Raw genomic sequence first — 23,335 nt, forward strand, 5'->3', positions numbered from 1 at the left:
GGCCGCCGAGTGAAATGACTTGTTTTAAACGGACTTTGGTGATACATTGATTATACTGAAATTGATACATTTAATCGGCTACACAGTGGCAATGACAGACAGGTGAGACTAATCAATTAAACACTGAATAACTATGACAACCAAAGAAACAGGAAAAAGGACATGAGGCAAAAACAGAACAGAAAACCTCAAACTAAGAGTCCCAAAATACATAAACCAAAACTGTGACACATGTAGCCTATTTGGATTGACCGATGAACTCTATATCTCAACTACACAAAAACCCATCATGGCCCGATTATGTATGTCTAAGCATACTCAACTGTCTGTTGGCTCATATCTGCAAGCATCAGAACTTGTTTTGTATAACTTGTTCCTTTCTAAAGCCAATTCCTGTTGACTACATAACTATCCATTTCCAGGAGAGTTTCAGGGTGTTCTATCTGCACTTTACACCTCTGCATAAGAGCTTGTCCACCCCAGTGGACTTTGACCTGCTCTTGTCCACTCTGTCCTGTGGTCATATCTCTTATTTTTCTTGTACAGCAGAATGTCCAGAAAAACAAAGAAAACATCCCTGTGCACTGTTTACTGTCCTCCAGTAACCTTGAGCAACATGTGCAGTCGACCCCAGGGGCAGCTGCATGTTCTCTTCTGTTCTCCAGAAGAGGGGCACTGCAAATCAAACATTACAGGCCCTGTCCACCCCCTCTTCCTTTGAGCCTACCTCTGAAGCTGTCCCTCCTCCTCAGATACTTGCTGAAAGAAAACAGAGCTCTTTTGAAAGAGAAACCCTAATAACATTAAGAGACCCAGGCTCATCTGTGTCCATTCAGACTTTGTTGAGATGGAGAGGAGTAAATCGCTGCTCCTTTTTCTCGCTCTGGTCAAAATAAGTAGTTGTTGTTTGGATCCTCCCTCTGCCTACAGGTTTACGGGAGCTGTTTGTAGACTTACCTATCCCGCAGCTGTAGTCCGTAAGTACACTCTCATTGATTTCTGTACTATATAGTCAGACCTTGTTTGTAAGTGAGTATATGTTTTGATTTTCATTATTTTGCAGCAGAATTCATTCAAAGCAATCAGAATGCAAAATAATGGTATAATATTACTAAAAAAAGAAAGAAACAAGGCTTAGAGTTGTAGTCAGTACTAAGCTTGAGGTTAGGGTTTATTTTTTAGGTGAAAGTTCACCCAAAAAAAAAAAAAACCTATCTGACATCATTACTCACCCTTATGCTGTGTCAAATAATTCAACTTTCTTTTTCTGTGGAACACAAAAGGAGATGTTTTAACAATTGTCCTGGTCACTTTTTCCCACGCTATTGCAATGACTACTAGGAACTGGATGGCAAAAAAGGGTATTTTGTTTCAAAATGGTGTTAGAATTAACTCCAGACATTTTCAAGACCCCCTTTTCTCATGCAGAAGTCTCCGTTTTTTAATGGATTATTAGCATGACAGATGTAACATACTATATTTAATCTAAAACATGCATATCATTAAAAAAAAAAAAATTAAAACATTATCATATAAAGCATATAATATTTGTGTAATATGTAAAGATTGTGAAAGATTGCACAAAAGTGCATAAAAGTAAAAATGTCAGTAAAATTATGAAAAACATTATCAAGTGAATTGGAAAACAAACTAAAAACTTATGCAGGGATTCCCAAACTTTTTTTGTCAGCCAAACCACTTTAACTTAAAATATTTATTTGAAGTACCCCCTGAAATTCAGTCTAATATTTCAATAATTTAACAACACACTTGTTTACAGTTCTCTGATGTTGATTAATGAATAAAGTATTCAGGTAAACAATCAATATATATATATATAAATTAGTTTGTGTTTTAAATTGTTAAAATAAATTAATTTTAAATGTTTATGATTTTATTAATTATCATCAACTCATAAACTCTATGCAGTTCCCTGAGTTTGGGAAACCCTGGACTAGAGAATAAACATCTCCCTGCTTTGATTCCTCAGTGAATGAGAAGACTACTGAAGTCATACAGGCCGCTTTTCAGCATGCCAAATATCCCAGCGTAGAGGGAGAGCGATCAATAGGCTTTGGGACGGTGCAATATGGATTCCACAAGTAAGGAACACCTGCAGTTGCTTACATGTTCTGTGTTACATTCTGTATCTTATGACACTCTTCTTTCCCACATCACCCGCAGCCTAGAGATCCATAACCTTTCCATTGGAAAGAGTGAGTTTGAGCTGAAAGAGAATGAAGGAATTGGGATCTCCATTTCAAACGTGTCGGCTGTATTTAAAGGGACCATCAACTATGGATATGGTAGCTGGCTGTGAGTGTTTCTATTTATTACCACATATCAGGGTCAGGTTTCTGCAATAGCACAGCTGTGGTTTAACCCCGTGCTCTACATATGTTTTTGTAAAACACTGGTCTTTTGTTTAACTTCAAGGCTTCTTCCATTTAGCCTATAATAAAATTACATACACTTATTTCATACACAGCTTCGCAGTTGTTTTTTTTTTTTTTTTCAAATTTTTTGAAAATGAAGTAATATTTATTTTCAACAAATGGTCTGTGAAAGGTGTTCAGCCTTCAGAAAATTTGATCATGAACCTCAGGAAGTAAAACTAAATATTATATGAGCTGTTTTAGTTTCTTTTTATTTTTTATGAAGTTTGCACAATTCATAAAAAAATCATGTCTAAATAAAATAAAAATCAGGTCTACATTTTTGGTAATTTAATAGAAATAAGCATTAAATGGACATCAAAAATTATTTCATTAAAAAAGCAAAAATCTCTTGCTGTCACTAGATTGAGCTGTCACTCAATTTGAACTAATATTCAATGTCAGTTTGTAATATTGCTGAATTTCATTATTGTTAAACTATATATACAGTCAAACCAAAATTTATTCACCTTGAACATTTCATTCATTAATACAGTTTATTCACTATAGTTTAAAAAAATGGTTATAGAATAAGACAAGATCTCAGAGTTAAACTGTGTCAGAAAAAAATAATCTTAATTATATCAGATAACACTTAAGCAAAATATGGTCAGGTCAAAGTGTCTGAATAATTTTTGGTTCCAAATTTTTAATCGATTTTACTGGTAGTCCACTGTATGAAGAATTTCTGGGTATAATATGTCACAGTTTACTTTATTTTGCTATCCTCACTTACATAAATGAACTGTAGTGTCCTGCACCAACTAGTAAACATATATCAAAAGTATTAAAAAAAATCTCTGAATAATTTTTGGTTTGACTGTGTGTGTGTGTGTGTGTGTATATATATATATATATATATATATATATATATATATATATATATATATATATATATATATTCCCCAATAACTTAACAAGGTTGAATAGAACAAGATTTAAACAAAATTGACAAAATGGGTCTTTTAAGGAATCTTAATTTTTATGTATACATTTTTAACATGGAATTTGTGCCTCTAAAACTTTAAAGCCATGAAACATTGTGGCAAATACTAGTTATTGTTTCTTTGTTTGTCTTTCTTTCTAACACAACAGTAAAACAAATATAAATTTGCATCAGAGTATCATTGCCATGTTCTTTCTTATACAGACTCAGCCTGAAACAGTCAGTGGATTTTGAAGTTGAGTCGCAAATTGACCTGGTCATCAACCCAAAACTTTGTGAGTCTCATTCTGTTTGTTTAGGCAGCTCTGTTTGACATTACTTACTTAATCCTGAACTGAAATTCGCTGTACTAGTTATTGTGTGAAAAGAGATGTGTTTATGTGTCAGACTGTGGAAAGGGCAAAGTGGCTGCAGACACATCTGACTGTTACCTCACATTTCACAAACTGAAGCTGCTCCTGCAGGGAGACAGAGAGTGAGTTTGACATTTCACATTACTGAGACACAATAGTGATCCGATCTCCACAAATGCCCTTTTTATAAGATAGGTTTTGATTTATATCTAGGTCAAAGTCTTTGCTTATGAGTAAAGAGCACTTCCTGGAGATCACTGTTAAACACGGCTCTTTTGCAAAAGCATTTAAATGACTCTGGTTTTGACTGTGTGCAGACCCGGGTGGCTAAAAAGAATGTTCACAGATATTGTGACTTTCACTGTGAAGTTAGTAGTAAAGTCACAGGTGAGTGTGTCTAGTTTCCTTATCCATGATGAGTTCTCAAAACATAAGAACAAAAACATTATTTAAACATTGTTCGTGGATCCTCCAGTATTAGAGCTTCCAACCATTTACCTAAAGGATTTGGTTATTCTTTTCTCACTAACAGATCTGTAAGGAAATAAACAATGTGGCCAACATTCTTGCAGACTTTGTACAGGAGCAAGCAGGTAAAATGCAGAGCTCTCGTGCCCCTCTTTCAACAGTGGTTACATGAAAGAATTTGTGGTTATGTTATATGTGTATCTGCTCTGCATTGATATTGGTAATGTCTCTCTCTGTCTGTGCAGAGCTGTTTCTTAGTGATGGAAACATCGGTGTAGACATCTCTCTGACCTCCTCCCCCATCATCAAATCTAATTATATAGAATCATACCATAAGGTCTGATTATAAAGATTTTATTCTTAAAAATTGTGTTCAAACAAATGCATTTTTTTCATATCTTTTTATGTGGTTACTTATGTTGTTCTTTTGGAACAGGGTTTGGTTACTTTTAACAATGTGACCTCAGACCTCAGCACCTCTGTGTTTAACCCATCCCAACTGAATGAGAACCGCATGCTTTGCTTCTGGATCTCTGATGGGCTTCTAGACCCAGCGATGGGCGCCGCACACCATGATGGACGATTTATTCGCAATGTCTCTGGAACAGAACTCACAGTATGATATAATTCAATATTAGATAGCCTATGTTGGAGCCATTTGTACACTGTAAAAAAAGCTGGGTCAAAAACAACCCAAGTTGGGTTGAAAATGGACAAACCCAGCAGTTGGGTTAAATGTTTGCCCAACGTGCTGGGCAGTTTTATTTAACATAACTATTTATTAAAAATGACTATATGGCTGGCTTAAAATGAACCCAAAATAGGTTGGAAATTAAATCAGACACATAATTACTAGAGGCAATAATAATAATCAAAAGGTGAACATTTATTAATAAGCAATTTAATAAATGTTTATTTCCAACATATTTTGGGTTCATTTTAAGCAAGCAATACAGTCATTTTTAAACAAAAGTTGAGTTAAATAAAACTACCCAGCAGGTTAGGCAAACATTTAAAGGTGACCTAGAATCAAAAATTGAATTTACCATACCCCAATATTTGCATATGCCAGCCCATGTTCAAGGTATTACACAAGGGCAGCCAGTATTAATGTCTGGATCTGTGCACAGCTGAATCATCAGACTAGTTAAGCACAATAGCGAAAAATGGCAGATGGAGCGATAATAACTGACATGATCCATGATTATATTTTTAGTGATATTTGTAAATTGTCTTTCTAAATGTTTCATTAGCATGCAGGGAGCGCGCAATTTAAAGGGGCCGTGCGCTGAATCGGTGCATAGTTAATGATGCCCCAAAATAGGCAGTTAAAAAAATTCATAAAAAAAAAAAATCTATGGGGTATTTTGAGCTGAAACTTCACAGACACATTCAGGGGAAACCTTAGACTTATATTACATCTTGTAAAAACTGGTTCTAGGGCATCTTTAACCCAACCACTGGGTTAAAACAACCCAATCGCTGGGTTTCCATTTTCAACCCAACTTGGTACCTGCGTGAAGTTGGCCCCCCACCCAACGCAAAACGTCGGCAAAATAGTCTCAATCGTTTGTGCTCTGTTTGTGCTGGTTTGTGCCGTAAAAAATTTAGTTTGTGCTGCTTTGGTTTTTTAGATATTAAAAGAATATTTATAGGTCATTCTGAGGTCACCCAGCCCCCCCACATGTTCCAAATTCACCGAAAATAGTCTCAAACGTTTGTGCTTCGTTTGTGCTGGTTTGTGCCGGTAAAAGTTTCGTTTGTGCTGCTTTCGATTTTAAAATATTAGACTTTGAATTATAGGTGATGACGTCACCAGCCCCCCAACAAGCTCCAAATTCACCCCAAATAGTTTCAATCATTTGTGCTGGTTTGTGCCGGTGAAAGTTTCGTTTGTGCTGCTTTCGATTTTAAAATATTAAAATAACTTGTATAGGTCATTCTCAGGTCACTCAGCCCCCACATGCTCCAAATTCGCCCAAAATAGTCTCGTTTGTTTGTGCTTCGTTTGTGCTGGTTTGTGCCGGTAAAAGTTTCGTTTGTGCTGCTTTCGATTTTAAAATATTAGACTTTTAATTATAGGCGATGACGTCACCAGCCCCCCAACATGCTCCAAATTCACCCCAAAATAGTCTCGTTTGTTTGTGCTGGTGAAATTTTCGTTTGGACTGCTTCGGTTTTTAATATATTAAAAGAATTGGCTATTCATTCTCAGGTCACTCAGCCCCCATATGCTCAAAATTTGCCCAAAATAGTCTCAAACGTTTGTGCTTCGTTTGTGCTGCTTCCATTTTTTATTTTAGATATGTTTATTAAAATAATATTTATAAAATCTCAGGTCACTCAGCCCCCACATGCTCCAAATTCACCACAAACAGTCGCAATCGTTTGTGCCGATAAAAGTTTCATGCTGCCTCGCTTTATAAATATTAGACATTGATTGCATTGAATTGAATGACACTGAACGGCTGCAAATGCAAATCGCATAAGAGCATATTATAGTGACTATTAGGCTATATACCAAAGCATATACTTTAACAGAAATAGGAGCAATGTGATTTCAAATTAAGTCTCTGTTTGCTTTCTTTCTTTTCAGTGACAAGCGCGTGTCAGAAACGGAAAGTTGAATGGCGTTTCAGGGCGCCACTCATGCGAAATAAAAGAATAATCACATTTTTACCCATGAATAAAATTACGAAAAATCTAGCTTTATTTTTCATTTTTCAGTTTTTTTACACACACAAACACAAACACACACACACACACACACACACAAAATCAAACTCTTTCTTATTTCTCATTATTTCTTTTTAAGTAAAAAATCAAATCAGCCTATACCATGGCGCACGGATGACGGACCCGGACCCCAATTAAGCATCCAATATTGTTATTTCATTATTTCTTTACAAAACCAAAACGAAAAAAAAAAAAAAACAAACAAAAAAAAAAAAAACAAATATAGAATTATCATCAATTAATTATGTAATCATGATCAATTATCCTTCAGGAAACACAATATTATATAAACCTTTCAACAACGTTCTAGGCCTACTTGTATTTATTATGAAAGCACGTTTCAATACAACCGAAGTTGTCCAAAGGGCTGTACATTAAAATGGAGAAAATACAAGGCACAATTAATATAAAGCATACAAAACATAAAACACATACACATCTAGGAATCAATCACTCATCAGAGAGCACAATACTTCTCTTGTCCGCGGAGGCGCCTGCGCAATCCCTTCCATTGTTTTCTGATATTTTAGGTTTTACTAATGAAACACAAATTATGGTATTATTTATAAAAAAAAAAAATAAAAAAAAAAATGCTTGTAATAACGAGTGAAACATCATAACGAGTTGCATCATTAGGTTTTACTTAGGCCTTTTAAGAATAAAATAAATACAAATAAATAAAAATTTCCTCAATGTTGTTTTAGACTACATAAAGCCAAAATGAGTATTTTAGGGGCCACCCACACATTCGAAACGAATTTTAAAGCATAAACTAATTTGTTTAACCCATAAACCAAAAATACAACAACAAAAAAACTCTTAAAGTCTTTATTTGTCTTTGTTTATTTTCAAGTAAAATCAAATTAAACGAATGTCTTTATTTGTTTTTTTCGATTTGGTTTAGTTAGACAGTTAAATAAGTCGTTTTTTTCTCGACATAGGGTAATTAATTGAAGGAATTACAGGGACTGATGCAGCTTTTTTGATGCAACAACTTTCCGTTTCTGACACGCGCTTGTCACTGAAAAGAAAGAAAGCAAACAGAGACTTAATTTGAAATCACATTGCTCCTATTTCTGTTAAAGTATATGCTTTGGTATATAGCCTAATAGTCACTATAATATGCTCTTATGCGATTTGCATTTGCAGCCGTTCAGTGTCATTCATTCAATGCAATCAATGTCTAATATTTATAAAGCGAGGCAGCACAAATGAAACTTTTATCGGCACAAACGATTGCGACTGTTTGTGGTGAATTTGGAGCATGTGGGGGCTGAGTGACCTGAGAATTAATAGCCAATTCTTTTAATATATTAAAAACCGAAGCAGTCCAAACGAAAATTTCACCAGCACAAACCAGCACAAACAAACGAGACTATTTTGGGGTGAATTTGGAGCATGTGGGGGGCTGGTGACGTCATCGCCTATAATTCAAAGTCTAATATTTTAAAATCGAAAGCAGCACAAACGAAACTTTTACCGGCACAAACCAGCACAAACGAAGCACAAACGTTTGAGACTATTTTTGGTGAATTTGGAACATGTGGGGGGGCTGGGTGACCTCAGAATGACCTATAAATATTCTTTTAATATCTAAAAAACCAAAGCAGCACAAACAAAAATTTTTACGGCACAAACCAGCACAAACAGAGCACAAACGATTGAGACTTTTTTTCCGACGTTTTGCGTTGGGTGGGGGGCCAACTTCACGCAGGTCAACTACCGTTGTTTTTAATCCAGCATTTTTTTAGTGCATTTTGAGTGTATTATTAGAGTATACAATAAATGCTTTTAAACTGTAGAGGGTGCTTTTGAGCTTATAGTTTTTTGTATCTAAATGACAAAAAACATGAAAAAGGTAAGATGACCTTTTTTGCATTTGAAACTTTGGTTTCAAGAAAATGGAGAAAAAAAAAAATGAATTTGGGGATTTTTGGTACTATGACATATAAGTCTGTGTATATGGAATGAAGTTAAATTTACTATCTGTATTACATAAATTTTCATAACACTAATTTGAGTGGAGATAGTGCTTATATGACAGTAGCAACAGAGCTGCCCATGCATGAACAATGCCACAGCTGTTGTAAAAAATAGTGTTATGTAACTCAATATAAAGCAGTGTTGTTTTAATTGCTATATATATGTGTGTGTATATATATATATATATATATATATATATATATATATATATATATATATATATATACACACACATATATGTAGCAATTAAAACAACACTGCTTTATATTGAGTTACATAACACTATTTTTATAGTATATATATAGTGTATATATATATATATATATATATATATATAGTGTATATATATAGTGTATATATATATATATATATATATATATATATATATATATATATATATATATATATATATATATATACACCCTGATATAAAGCTATAACGTGGTTCTAGGCATATTCACATGCATGTGTCTGTGTATTTTACAGGATCTGTTTCAGACAGAGTTGTCTTCAGCTAGGCCTGAATTGTTGAGCAAGGTACTAAAGCACTCATTACGAATATTCAAACCGCACAAAGGGGAGGAAATGACTGTCACATTTTATTGACTGCCACTGGAACATGCAAATAAATGTTTTCCCTATGAAGCACACCACCCACCATTTCAAACTAGCACCTGTATGTTTGTGGAAGTGTGATGGCGGCTTTTTACATTCTCTTTAGTGGCTGTCCTCCGAGGGTGCAATGTTAAAGGCGAGGAGCGTGACAGTTCCACACTTGTGGACCACCACAGAGGGCACATCTGTCAGAGCTGTGGCTGGAGTCGAGCTCTTACTGGATAGTCAAGACGTGCCAGTACTTTATTTTGAGACAGTAAGCTAAAGCACATTAAGAGCCATACCATAATACAAGTACATGAACATAGATAGATAGATAGATAGACAGATAGATAGATAGATGGATAGATGGATGTTTGGTTTTTAATGGTTTATCTGCTTACAGGATGTGACAGTTGTGGTGAAAGCCTCATATGCAGAGAAGAATCTAATTCTGAAAGCCACTGCAGAGCGGTAAGTTATACAGGATGTACTGTATAAAGATTGATGTTACACAATCACATGAAAAGAATTTCAGTTTCGTATCACTGATTTAAAGTTTTCTTTTCTGTTTTGTGACAATTGTAGTATCTCTATAGCAAACGTCTCCACATCAGAAGGAACCACTGAGGTGAGAATAAAATTATTTATTTTTTATTTCATACATCACCTATTTTATTATCATAAATGTTGTATGACTTTCTGTAAGATGGCGGACAGCTTGAAAGTTTATCTACAGGAAGCTGTGGAAAAAATAGGAATCCCCAAAGTCATATCATGTAAGTGTTGCCACTGTAACCAAGCAGTCTAAATCATGTGTTTCTATATCTTTACATCATATTTCATCTTTCCCCTCAGACCTGGAACCAGATTTAACCGCTTTGATGGATGAACAGGGGCTTTATCTCTTTGACATCATCAATCCTGAAGTTTTATCTCAGGATGTGAGTATATTACACTAGCACTTAAGGTTTGAATATATCTTAACTTGTATTTTGCAATCATAATGTATGATATCAAAGAAAATAAGCATTTCAACACTTTAAATGGTTACTTTTTTATTTATTTATTTATTTTTAATTTTTTTTTTATTGTGAATGTACAGGGGTATGTGATAGTCCAGCTGGATTTTGGTTTTCCACAACATCTGCTGGTGGAATTCCTGAAAAGGACACTGGATTGACAGTCTTGTGCTCTCTTTCATTTTCTCTTGCTTGAACAAACACACTTACAGACATGCACACATACATCACATACACATAAGAATATGAATGACTCTTTCTGGCATTTTTGCTTGAATGTAAAGTTTGATGTTTTGTGTACATGTTCAATTTTGTAAATATGAAAATGTGATCTTGTTTTATTAACATGTCCTTCAGTAATATGATCTTAAGTACTGATCTTGCAACTTGAAGGTTGTGTTACCATTATTAAACATTTCCTGGTGCTGTCATAGGTGATTGTGTGTTGTGGGTTTCTGGTTAAACCAGTTCTTCCTCTGAAAGAATTGGGCTATTATTTTACTAGTTCTTAACGGGATATGACACCCAAAAATTAACCTTCAGTTATCATTTACTCACTCTCATCTTGTTTCAAACACTTTCTTTCTTTCAGGTCAGTCCTATGTTCATAATAAAAAAATCTGTTTAAATTTCCGATGTATTATCTTGTCCTTTTAACAGTTAAGGGGTTTTCCCATGACTGACAGCGCTAATCAAAGCATTTGTCAGTTGCGTCTTGTTCTTGTTCACAACAATTCAGTCTTTTCAATGTAAAAGTCTTTGCTACTGACTGACACGCTCATAAAGAGTGCCACCATCTAATGGCGTAATAATGTAACTTCTGTTGCTGTTTCGGGACTATTTTTTCTGGCAGAAGGAGGCTTTTAGAAAAAGTTTACTTCATGAAAGTAACATTGATACATATTTCTGGCTTTAATATTTGTATTGTGTTTTAACTGTGTTATAAAAGCTATAAGGTACTCAAGGCTAGTGCTGTATCATGAATAAGTCACGGCTGAAGGGGTTGCAGTCACTCTGCTTCACGTTGTGCCTAACAATGCCTTTCATCCATGACTTATTCACGATACAGCACAGCCTCTCCTACCTTATTGCTTACACACACTTCATTTTTTTTCCTCATTAATGTACACACAGCACCCCATATTGACAGAAAAACACAGAATTGTTGACATTTTTGCAGATTTATTAAAAAAGAAAAACTGAAATATCACATGGTCCTAAGTATTCAGACCCTTTGCTGTGACACTCATATATTTAACTCGGGTGCTGTCCATTTCTTCTGATCATCCTTGAGATGGTTCTACACCTTCATTGAGTCCAGCTGTGTTTGATTATACTGATTGGACTTGATTAGGAAAGCCACACACCTGTCTATATAAGACCTTACAGCTCACAGTGCATGTCAGAGCAAATGAGAATCATGAGGTCAAAGGAATTTCCTGAAGAGCTCAGAGACAGAATTGTGGCAAGGCACAGATCTGGCCAAGGTTACAAAAAAATTTCTGCAGCACTTAAGGTTCCTAAGAGCACAGTGGCCTCCATAATCCTTAAATGGAAGACGTTTGGGATGACCAGAACCCTTCCTAGAGCTGGCCGTCCGGCCAAACTGAGCTATCGGGGGAGAAGAGCCTTGGTGAGAGAGGTAAAGTAGAACCCAAAGATCACTGTGGCTGAGCTCCAGAGATGCAGTCGGGAGATGGGAGAAAGTTGTGGCTTCATTATGTTCAGAATTCTGTTCTATTAGTGCATATTTAGACACAATTTTTCAGAAACTTGTAATACAAAACAACTATGTTATTGTGCTGTGATTGGGGAAATATGGTGACCCTATTCCCCTGTGGTGTCTTAAATGGTTAGTTCATCCAAAAATGAAAACTCACCCTCATGTCACCCCCAGCTGCTTCATGAAGCTTTGAAGCTTTATGAATTTTTATTATATGAATCAGTGGTTCAGAGCATGCATCAAACTGTCAAAGTCATGTGATTTCAATAAATGTGGCTTCGTTACCTCATAAGTGTTTCTAAATGTTTCGAAATTTCAATGGTTCATGTGACTTTGGCAGTTTGATACACGCTCCGAACCACTGATTCAAAACACAAGATTCGTAAAGCTTCGAAACTTCATGAAGCAGTGTTTTGAAATCACTCATCACTAGATATTGTTGAATAAAGTTTTTTTTTTTTGGTGCGCAAAAACTATTCTAGTCACTTCATAACATTAAGGTTGAACCACTGTAGTCACATGAACTGTTTTAAATACGTCTTTAGTAGCTTTCGGGACATTTGAAAGTGTTAATGATTTTGCTGTCAATGCAGGCCATTGGATTTTATAAAAAATATCTTAATTTGTGTTCTGAAGATGAACAAAGGTCTTACAGGTGTGGAACGACATGAGGGTGAGTAATTAATGACAGAATTTTCATTTTTGGGTGAACTAACCCTAAGGTAAGCTGCATTTTTAAAACTAACTTGTACCAATATATTTTATTATTTTTTTAAATATACTCTTATTTTATCAGGTTTATAGATCTGTAGATGCTTTGGATAAATAAAGCTCTACATTTTATTATTGTATTTGACCCCGGTCACATATTGATGTCGTAATAAGGTGTGCAGTGATTTAACTTCACCACTGGGTGGCTTCAGTGTGTCTGAGTGTGTAGACTACACCACACATAACCGCAGTCCTGTCCTCATATGCCCTCTCTCACGACAACTTAAAACTTGATGTAGCTGCGTTTTTGAAGTGTCATGCACATTTTAAGAAATCGATTATACCGTTCAGTGAGTCAGTATAACCATAGTAGTTTTAATTAGCAGCATATACTAAATGTATTTTATTTATCTAAATGCATAGGACCTTCACTTAATATTAAAATAACGTCTATAAATTCTTCATAAAGTGCTTTCTGTTGTGATTGTATAGAAACGTATTAGAACAATTATTAAACCTAGCGAAACGCTCAGTCGTCAATAGATAAAAATGTCGTTTTACATTAAAACACTTAAGTGACGCACTAACGCAGGTTGGGGGTTTTGTTTAATTGTCTCGCGCTTGAATTCTGCCTCCTTGCACGATCCGTATTTATGTCGCATATAAGAAAACGAAACCAAAGAGGGTTTGTTTAGTTTCATTTTAGACTAAAACTGGACCGATGCGTTATGCCACCAGCGGTGAGTCCATTACATCAATATGTATCTTATAAATATACAGAACATTTGTAAATGCTTCTTCTGAGTTATTATCATGAGCAAAGCACATTGTTGACTAACAGTGGCATCCATGAGGTCAGTCTCGATACAACTAGTCTGCAGAAGAACACTGACGTCGTCGTTCTCTGCAGGTCACTTCATATGGACACGAGCTGCTCCTTAACATATATATTTATATTGCTTTATTTTCTATATTTTAGTAGTTGATTGTAGAGACAGAAACCTTCTTAGAAAATCTTTTGAATGAGCTACGTATGATATAACATTGTATGTAGCTATTACTTTGCATTTATATGGAGAACATTAGTTGGAATATCAGTGATAACATGAGTGCCATCCTGAAAGCATTTACCACAAAATACCTACTGAACAATAACTTGTCATGGCTAGCCTGTAGCATACAGACTGTCTTTTGTTCATAACAAAGGCTGAAAAAATGTTCAGTTTATATCAGTATTTAAATAATACATAATAAATTGAAAATGATTAAACTGACTTGTAGCAATACACAAGCTTTTAGCATTGCCAAACAAATGCAGTGTTGGTTCTAGACCACAAGCACTCATAGACCTGTGCTTTGTCACATGTATAGATCAGCACTCAGACGCCATTACATGTATTGTGGTGAATATGGTTTTTGATCTTAACTAAAACAAAGTCTGATTTTTTCCCCAGCTAATGGATGAGGATGGAGAGGGAGGACTGGTCGGGGGGCTTCCTGGTGGCCCAGGAGGCCAGTGCACTGGTGGACTTGCTCTGCAAACAGAACAGTGGTGTTCTGGATCGGATCTTTGCCTTAGTGGACCCTAACAGAATGGATCAGCTACGGTCACTGACCAACAACAGAGACCTTGTCTCAGCCACTGTAGATTACTTCAGAACTTCAGACCATAACATATGTAGACGGTTTCTCTTCACTGTATATCAGTACTGTGAAAACATTCCCTTTTATCTCGAAACGACAGTGTTGTCCGTAGCAGAACACACATCTGGTAAGTAATGTTTGCACTTTTATTTTTTTAATTTTACTGCAGGGTCTCCCCTAATCTTAATAACAATTAATATTAAAGCATAATTCTGTTATTAATCATGATTCAATTTAACAACATATATCAGTTTGTATATTATTTGTTCTACTATTTAATTTCAACAGATAATTTTTAAAAGTGAAAAAAGTGAAAGTGAAAGTGTTCTGTAGCTATTAAAAGAAAGGAGCTATCGTTTAAAATATGAATGTTTATGAATTAGTTATTCAGACAGTTTTTTCGTTTTCTATGCTTTGAAGGAACAAACTTCCATCATACAAGTGACAATGATATTTCTTCACCATCACGAAATGTGAAACGTCCACGGCTAGGTATGTTAAACTCTTAAAGGGACACACCCATTTTGAATTTTGACTCATTGTGCATGATATCTTGAATCGGCTTGAGCATCCCAGCTGTTCAATCGATTAGCCATTCAATAACAAGAGCTTCATCTCCCAATGATTTCAATTTGTTTGATTAATCTTGTAAATGATCAAAATAACAAAAAATAACATGGTTAAAAATGACTAAAAATCACTACAGTATTACATTGAGCATTGACATTGTTATTAATGTAAATATTGTGATTGACAGCATTATAATACTTAAAGGGTTAGTTCACCAAAAATTTAAAATTCTGTCATTAATTACTCACCCTCATGTCTGCTCATTTGTGGCTGACACTGTTCACATGAGCTCCACGATGCATGCGTGTGATGCTGATGCAGTAGCCGGCCAATAATGAGCCGGCATTCTGACGTAGAACCCGAAGCGCTGCACTGTGTTTACTACATGAACAGTGTAGGAGACTGACAGGGAAGAGAAGAAATTGTTGAATAAAGTCATTATTTTTGTGCACAAAAAGTATTCTTGTCACTTCATAACATTTAAAAGATTAGTTCACTTTCAAATGAAAGTTAACCCAAGCTTTACTCACCCTAAAGCCATCCTAGGTGTATATGACTTTATTCTTTCTGATGAACACAATCTGAGATATATTAATAAATATCCTGACGCATCCAAGCTTTATAATGGCAGTGAGTATTCAACTTACGAAGAAAGTGTAATGCCTTTCGCAGTTCAAAAAGCTTACGCTATGACAGCACTTCTCAAAAGTCCGGACTCTGGTCCGGATCCAGAGGGAATTCAATCCGGACCGCCTCCATTTCGTATTTCAGCAGCAGTAATTGTGTGTAAGGGATTAAAAGTCTGGATTTCCTACTTTGATAAACGCATGTCAAAATAATTTGTTTAGTGTTTTATGTCTTTTTTGGAGATGGTCCAAAATTAAAGCGAAGGCGAGATATTTAAAGTTTTCCTCCGTGATTCAGTTGACATGACATCCAGGAGTATAGAGTGTATGCATCGACGTCACTTTCCCGCCGAAAACGCGCTCCCTCAGCTGGACTGGGTGGCAAAAGAACGTGAGCGTAACTGGATTAATAGGAGAAACGTCGAAAACGCGAGTAAAACTAACGAATTAACCCTAAAGGTTGGACTAAAGGTGTTTCTTACAACTTGTCAAATAAACCTAATCCTTGGATATTGACATGCAGCCAGGAGTCGTGTTTCCTGACATTTAACGTTATATGTGCCTGATTTGACGCCGGGGAAATACATAAAACAAATCTGGCTGTGAATATTTTATACAACTACAATATCGGTAGGTTTAAATCTGCTTAATCACTTATATCAATGTTATATCGTCATATTGTCCAGCCCTAAAACATAGTTTTATAGTATAGTTTTTGACAGTGTTGTTTATTTAAAATCACCCAATTATGCATAATATAAGATGGAAAATATTTGATTGATGAGTTGTCAACATAATATATAACAATACAATATGTAAGGTATGATTTTACCTCAAAATCCAACAATTCGACACAAAATGATAACTGCAAATCCATGTTTCTCTGCTGGAGTTCAGCTGTTTCTGTGAATTGCAGTGATCCATTTGCTTCTTTTTCTATTGCTTTCTCTAGTTTTTAAATATATAGCCTACCTCAGGGTTTGTGTCAAATCTATTTGTACAGTCAGCCGCAAAGCTCTTTCCCGTTTTGAATGTGTTTTTTGTGTTTTTCGCGACATTCACACTGAAAACCAATGCTGCTGCTCAGTCTTTTGCCACTCAGCGTGCGTGACCGCAGTCCTAACGGTCGACGTCACGTGCATACCCTCTATACTTTTGACGTAATTGGGCGGGAGTCGCGCGACGCGACACTTCACTGCAAAAGCCGCCTTTCCACTGCACACGACATTCGCATCCGATTGTCGCATTTCGCCCCCTAGCGGCAGTCGCACGGAACTTTGAAATTGGTAGTGAAGCAACCTTTACCCACAGCTTATTCCAACCCAGCAACCACCATGGTAAACTGAACGATTTTAATGATTGTAACGTTAATGCATGTATGAATATAACCATACAAAGCAAATGACCCTCAATACATCTAAAATAAAAAACATACTAGTAGATTTTATAGAGCTAATACGTAAAAAAAATAAAATAAAATAATAATAATAAAATATCTTCTTTTTTGACATAATTATGAATAACCACAATTTGAAAGAAATAGCGTTTACAGAATAACATTAAAGTGTTAAAATATTGGTAATTCTAACTTCGCGCTCATAATTTTGATTAGAATACATCATATCCAGTCGGCCGGTCGCATACGGTCTAGCCGCAGAAGTTCAAATATTTCAACGCATCCGAAGCTCAAATCGGATCCGAAATTTCCGCATTCGCATATGATCGGAACTCCACGCAGCCCCCGTATTAAGCCGCCTTTCCACTGCACACGACATTCGCATCCGATTGTCGCATTTCGCCCCCTAGCGGCAGTCGCACGGAACTTTGAAATTGGTAGTGAAGCAACCGTTACCCTCGGCTTATTCCAACCCAGCAACCACCATGGTAAACTGAACGATTTTAATGAATGTAACGTTAATGCATGTATGAATATATCCATACAAAGCAAATGACCCTCAATACATCTGAAATAAAAACAAACAAGTAGATTTTATAGAGCTTCAACGTAAAAATGTATTTAATATTCATAAAATATCTTTTGTTTTACATAATTATTGATAACCACCATTTTAAAGAAATAGTGTTTATATAATAACGTTAAAGTGTTAAAATATTGGTAATTCTAACTTCGTGCTCATCGTTTTGACTAGAATACATCAAATCCGGTCAGATATGGTCTAGCCGCAGAAGTTCAAATATTTCAACGCATCCGAAGCTCAAATCGGATCCGAAATTTCCGCATTCGCATAAGATCGGAAATCCACGCAGCCCCCGTACTACTCTCCATTGGAAATGAATGACTTCCGGTCCAACGGCTGTCGTTTGTCGTGTGCAGTGGAAAGGCAGCTTAACTGTGTGATATCCTCACAAGGGGCGACCAAAATTTCTGACATGCCAGAAATTCATCCGACCATGCGATTGCCAGTCGGAAGAGGTTTATCGTCACTCGTTTCCCCGTGTACACTGCACGAACACTGCACGACAAACGACACACGACAAAGCTGAAAATCGGCCCGACTCAAAAAAGAGTCGCACGAGTCAGAATTCGGCTCAAAATCGGACGAAAATCGCACAGTGTATGCCTGCCTTAAGCGTTTGAATGGGTGTGGAGCAGTGGTTCTCAACCTGCGGCATACAAGCCTAGAATTTATTTTTAAAATTTAATTTTTAAATTAAAGTGAATTAAATAAATATAAATGAGCTATAATGCTTTATTTGTCATATAAAATAATTTTGGTGAGCATTTATTATTTTCAGACATCAGGCAATGTAGGCTAATGACGCAATCACTCAGTTAACGAAACAAACACAAGTGCGCGCTTAGGAAGAATTCAAACAGTAGTCATTAATTTTGTAAATTTAAGCCTCAAAATGGTCAAATTTGTTATTAAAGGAGAAAAACTAAATGTGGAACATAAAATGAAGGAACACATGCAAACAAGAAGAGTCGTAAGGTAAGAAGAATGGAAGAATCAGTTTGCTGTTAATGAGCGGAATGGGCAGCCTTCCTGTTTGCTCTGTAGTAAAGTACTTGACAAGCAAAACCTACAATTTCAAAAGACTGAACTGTGAATTTGATGTTTGTTTGATGTATTTTAAATCAGTAAAAATAACCGCATCAGCGCACCCGCGGCTGGAATGAGCCCAACTCGGCCGCGCGCGCGGATCCGATGCTGCGCGTGGAATTTCGACATGACAGAATGCTTGATATTTTAGAGATTATAATTAGCCTACAGTGCGCTCAGTGTCTTTTTACAAACAACAGTGTTGTTTGTAAAAAGAGCTGAGAAACATTTGCTTATTAAGGCGTTTATGTGATTGTTTGGTGATTATTGCGATGCTGTTTAAAAGAGTCATAAAGTCATACAGAATTAAATAGCAACTTAAAGTGATGTATATACAGTTTGTGTGTTCATTGAGCATTACTGATTATTATTGTAAAGCTAATGTCAGTTAGTTAGTTTTTATTTGTTATTTATTGTGTGCAACATCTAGGTATAATAAAAGTATTATCTGCTAATTCCATAACATTAGCTAAATCTGATTGGTTTGCATTGGTGACGTCATATGTAAATTATATGCGGCCCGTGAGACTTGCACTTGGACCATTGTGCGGCCCACTGGGAAAAAAGTTTGAGAACCACTGCGCTACGACCCTATTCAACTTACGAGACGCCAGTTCCCTTTTTTCCGTAAGTTGAATATGAAAGGCGGTCTGGCAAAAGCTAGATATTTTACCTCATAACTTGTTAAATATGGATATTTTTTGTACACAAATGCATCGCTTCGCTTCATAAAGCCTTTATTAACCCCCCGGAGCTGTGTATATTTATGATGGATATGTATTAATATATCTTAGATTGTGTTCATCAGAAAGAAGAAAGTCATATACACCTAGGATGGCTTGACGGTGAGTAAAGCTATGTCGGACTCACCGAAGGTAACTCATAATCTGAAGATGTTACTCCTGACAAAAACATTGCATGCGTCGCCTGTGGAGTGAGGAAAGTTACTGGAGCGCGCATGTCTCTCACAAGGAACGTAATAGCAGTGATTGAGGGCCAATCGTTTGTGTGATGATCACAGAAATTATTGGCTGATGTTTTTAAGGCCCTACCTCGTGCACAGATGATGTTAATATTATTACTTTCAGTGCACCTAATAAATAGTCTTTTATCAGTTAGTAAAGACAGTTTCAAGTAATATTGCAAACATTTATAAAACAAAACACCCTTTATAGCACCTTTAAAGGGCCTCTATGTAATAATGACACCCAGTGTTCAAAATGGGTACTGCAGTCCAAATTCAAAATATTGTTTGGCCCGCCCCCTCGTTCAAAGACGCGGTTGCCAGCAACAATAGGGAGCGCAATTCACAATGAAAGCTGAGGAGACTTGCACACTGTAAGCTGATGAGTTGATTTATCTATTTTAATATGCTGTTGTTCATAGAGATATTTAAATGGATGCAGAGGCTTTTAGGTCGGGTAGAATCTGCGATTCTCTGACCAGTTTGTTTGCTGGTTTCCATGGCTACAATACGCAGCGTTTTCCGCCAACTGGCAACCTGTGATGTCTCTGGCAGCACATGTTTCACACAGACCAAAACAAAAACAGACATTCCGACACGGAACACATATTTTCAAAGTAGAATATCTGGCTGTAGCATTGTTTTTCTGAGAAACAAGTAGGTGAACTCAGCATGTTTCCTAAATATCTGCAAACATATCAGGGTATTTGTATGCTTTATTAAAGTAAAAATCTTACATAGAGCCCCTTTAAGGTTGAACCGCTGTAGTCTGTAGTGCTGTGTATAGGGTGATCAGAAAGCTCTCGGATTTCATCAATAATATCTTAATTTGTGTTTCGAAGATGAATGAAGGTCTTACGGGTTTGGAATGAGGGTGAATAATTAATAATCGAAATTAAATTTTTGAGTGAACCATCCCTTTAAAATCATCCCAGATTGGACACTTAAACCACACTTAATAATATATCAGTTTTTTCAATTTATAACCAAATTTCAAACCAAATGGCATTTATTTTAAAGAAATAGAGTCAAAACACACTTTTCAAAGATGTTTGTTTGGTGCACAAATGGTTAACAAAACCAAAATTACAGAAGCAAAACATATTTCTTAGAAAATATCTAGCATGATTTTTTTTTTGCAGATGCCACATGGTTTGATATTTTATTAATAAAGCTAAGTATTTTTTAGGTTTTTGTATGAAAAAACTTTAATTTTTGTTCACAGAAACTTGACAATGTTTTGATTTTCTTACCTAGATTATTTACAGAGCTATACTGATGCTCTTAAATCCATGGTTCTGCAAAAACATGAGACAGTGACACAGGCTGTGGTAAAGGACATCCATCTGGATGACACATGGGTGTACTTAAGACAAAAGAACCCTCTACGAGTGAAGGACAGGACCATCCAGCATCAAGCCTCTCTAGACAACCATGAAGGAGAAGAGTCAGAGCATAAAGTGTCTGTTGAGTCTCTTTTGAAAACCACTGGCAGGGTTGTCGTGCTGCTGGGCCAGGCTGGATCTGGTAAGACCCTGCTGGTGCACTGCCTCGGCCATAGCTGGGCTCAAGGCTCCTTCCCGTCTGTCCACCTGCTGTTTCTGCTGGAGTTCCGGCAGCTCAATCTTATCTCACGGGATCTTTCCCTGAAAGATCTACTCTTTCTCTTCTACCCTGCTTGTGAGGATGATGAGGAAAGTGAAGCAGTATTTGAATTCATCCTCTCAAACCCTGAGAAGGTCTGCTTCATCTTCGACGGGTATGATGAGTTTCGTGCCAAGCTTACAAATCCTAAAAAGCTTGAGAGCTCCATTGACCCAAACAAACCTCTGCCAATGACAGATCTCCTCTCGGGACTGTGCAATCGTAAAATCCTTCCAGATTGCACTGTGTTGATCACCTGTAGACCACGAGATGTGACCGACATGTTTGTGAGCCCTGGATTCATAACCTGTGAGCTTCAGGGGTTTGATCGATTGGGTGTGAAGGAATACGCTGAGCAATACTTCCATGAAAAAGGAGATGAACTCAAAAGAAAGGCTGTAAACTTGTTAATGGACAACCGTCACCTCTTGTCGATGTCTCATGTACCTGGACTCTGTCATATCTGCTGTGTATGTGTGGATCATCTGTTCTCCAGTGATGGAACTCATGCTGATCTGCAGCTTCCAACGTCCTTAACTCAAATCTACATGCAAATCCTGTTGGCGTTCCTCAGACGCTGCAATGGAGGTGGGGTGTCTGGTACACCTCTACTTCAGAGATACAGAACTAAAATTGTTGAGATGAGTCAGTTGGCCCTCAAAGGTCTTGAGGAAAGCACCATAGTCTTCAAGGACACGGAAGTGCCACCAGAACTTAAGGAATTTGGCATCAAAAGCGGGATACTGTCTAGAGTGAAGCTGACGTTTGAGGATGGATCTTCAGGATACGGTTTCACCTTCATGCACCTTACGATGCAGGAGTTTCTCGCTGCTCTCCACCTCATGACCAGTCAGAACATCACCGAGAGTCAGCTTAAGAAGAAGCTTAACTTGAAAACCCGCTGGACCACCAAGACTGACCCAAAATCTGTCTTTACAGACTCTCTTCATCTTTACGTATGTGGGCTTGCTGCGGAGGCCTGCACCTCCAGTTTGGTCCAGCTTCAAGTGGCCGAGGGTGCCATGGCTTTGGTACAAAAGCGCCAAGCTGTCGTCCATAATGTTTTGCTGGGTTTAGCTGGAAGTACCAGTCAAACAGGCCCCAAAATTGTGGAGCTGTGCCGATGCGCTCATGAAACCCAAGATGCTAAGTTGGCAAGAGCTATTGGTTCGAGACCTCAGTTTGAACTGAGAAATATCAGACTCAATGCTGTTGACATGGACTCTTTAGCATTTGTAACAGCAGCTGCTGATCAGAATGTATGTCTGGACTTCGGTGGCTGTTCACTTGAATTGGATTGTTTGGAAATCCTCCCTAGTTTCAAGAATGTGGGTCATCTCATGTGAGTTTTCATAAAATCCTTCTTTATATACAAATTATTTATGTGTTGTAAATAGGGTTGCAAAATTCCGGGAATTTTCAAAGCTGGAAACTTTCCATGGGAATTAAAGGGAATATATGGGAATTAACGGGAATAAATGGGAATTAACGGGAATAAACAGGGAATTTGCAAAAATGCAGGTTAGCCTATAACAGGGTACTTAAATGTCGTTGAAAATAAAACATTTTGCAGCATAATTTTGGTTGACACAACCAGATTTAATGCAATTTCAGTTGAATTTTTAACCTGACATTAACACAGTGCAATACTTACTGCAGGGCTATTGAGGCCACACCCCATGCATGCACTGTGCACTCCCCCAGTCCATAACATACACATTTGGTCAAAAATACAGAAAAAAATAATATTGTGAAATTTAAAATAATGGTTTTCTATTTTAATATACATTAAAATATAATTTATTTCTGTGATGCAAAGCTGAATTTTCAGCATCATTACTCCAGTCTTCA

General features: G+C 36.6%; 2 protein-coding genes across 4 annotated transcripts in view; both read left to right on the forward strand.

Annotated features, from left to right (window-relative positions):
- The first annotated feature begins 744 nt into the window (after nucleotides 1–744).
- On the forward strand, nucleotides 745–11,318 carry cetp (cholesteryl ester transfer protein, plasma). Its single transcript, XM_067389268.1, has 16 exons — nucleotides 745–977; nucleotides 1,991–2,102; nucleotides 2,185–2,316; nucleotides 3,586–3,656; nucleotides 3,769–3,856; nucleotides 4,052–4,121; nucleotides 4,267–4,327; nucleotides 4,448–4,539; nucleotides 4,639–4,818; nucleotides 9,408–9,458; nucleotides 9,643–9,792; nucleotides 9,922–9,989; nucleotides 10,104–10,146; nucleotides 10,225–10,294; nucleotides 10,374–10,459; nucleotides 10,621–11,318. Exons 1-16 carry the CDS (start codon nucleotides 848–850, stop codon nucleotides 10,696–10,698), a joined length of 1,482 nt encoding a protein of 493 aa, XP_067245369.1. The 5' UTR covers nucleotides 745–847; the 3' UTR covers nucleotides 10,699–11,318.
- A 1,943-nt stretch (nucleotides 11,319–13,261) lies between these two features.
- Nucleotides 13,262–23,335, forward strand: part of nlrc5 (NLR family, CARD domain containing 5) — a 30,220-nt gene continuing 20,146 nt past the window's right edge. For 2 of the 3 annotated variants that reach the window (XR_010895523.1, XM_067390282.1), the window contains exons 1-5: nucleotides 13,262–13,711; nucleotides 14,426–14,742; nucleotides 15,036–15,107; nucleotides 19,671–19,721; nucleotides 21,098–22,826. Coding sequence is in view for 2 of the 3 variants with exons in the window: in XM_067390282.1 (XP_067246383.1) it covers nucleotides 14,433–14,742; nucleotides 15,036–15,107; nucleotides 19,671–19,721; nucleotides 21,098–22,826 (2,162 nt within the window). In the remaining variant the exon portion in view is untranslated. Of the gene's footprint in view, nucleotides 13,712–13,799; nucleotides 13,882–14,425; nucleotides 14,743–15,035; nucleotides 15,108–19,670; nucleotides 19,722–21,097; nucleotides 22,827–23,335 lie in introns of those variants that run through there. The other variant, XM_067390283.1, reaches the window with a different exon arrangement.

This window comes from Chanodichthys erythropterus, chromosome 7, assembly GCF_024489055.1.
Source record: "Chanodichthys erythropterus isolate Z2021 chromosome 7, ASM2448905v1, whole genome shotgun sequence".
Lineage (NCBI taxonomy): Eukaryota > Metazoa > Chordata > Actinopteri > Cypriniformes > Xenocyprididae > Chanodichthys > Chanodichthys erythropterus.

Excerpts from the sequence above, each read along its gene's own strand:
- cetp (XM_067389268.1), top strand. The coding sequence starts at position 848 with ATGGAGAGGAGTAAATCGCTGCTCCTTTTTCTCGCTCTGGTCAAAATA. Across the intron at positions 2,103-2,184 it reads GTGCAATATGGATTCCACAA|CCTAGAGATCCATAACCTTT; the intron begins GTAAGGAACACC and ends CATCACCCGCAG. Across the intron at positions 2,317-3,585 it reads TATGGATATGGTAGCTGGCT|ACTCAGCCTGAAACAGTCAG; the intron begins GTGAGTGTTTCT and ends TTTCTTATACAG.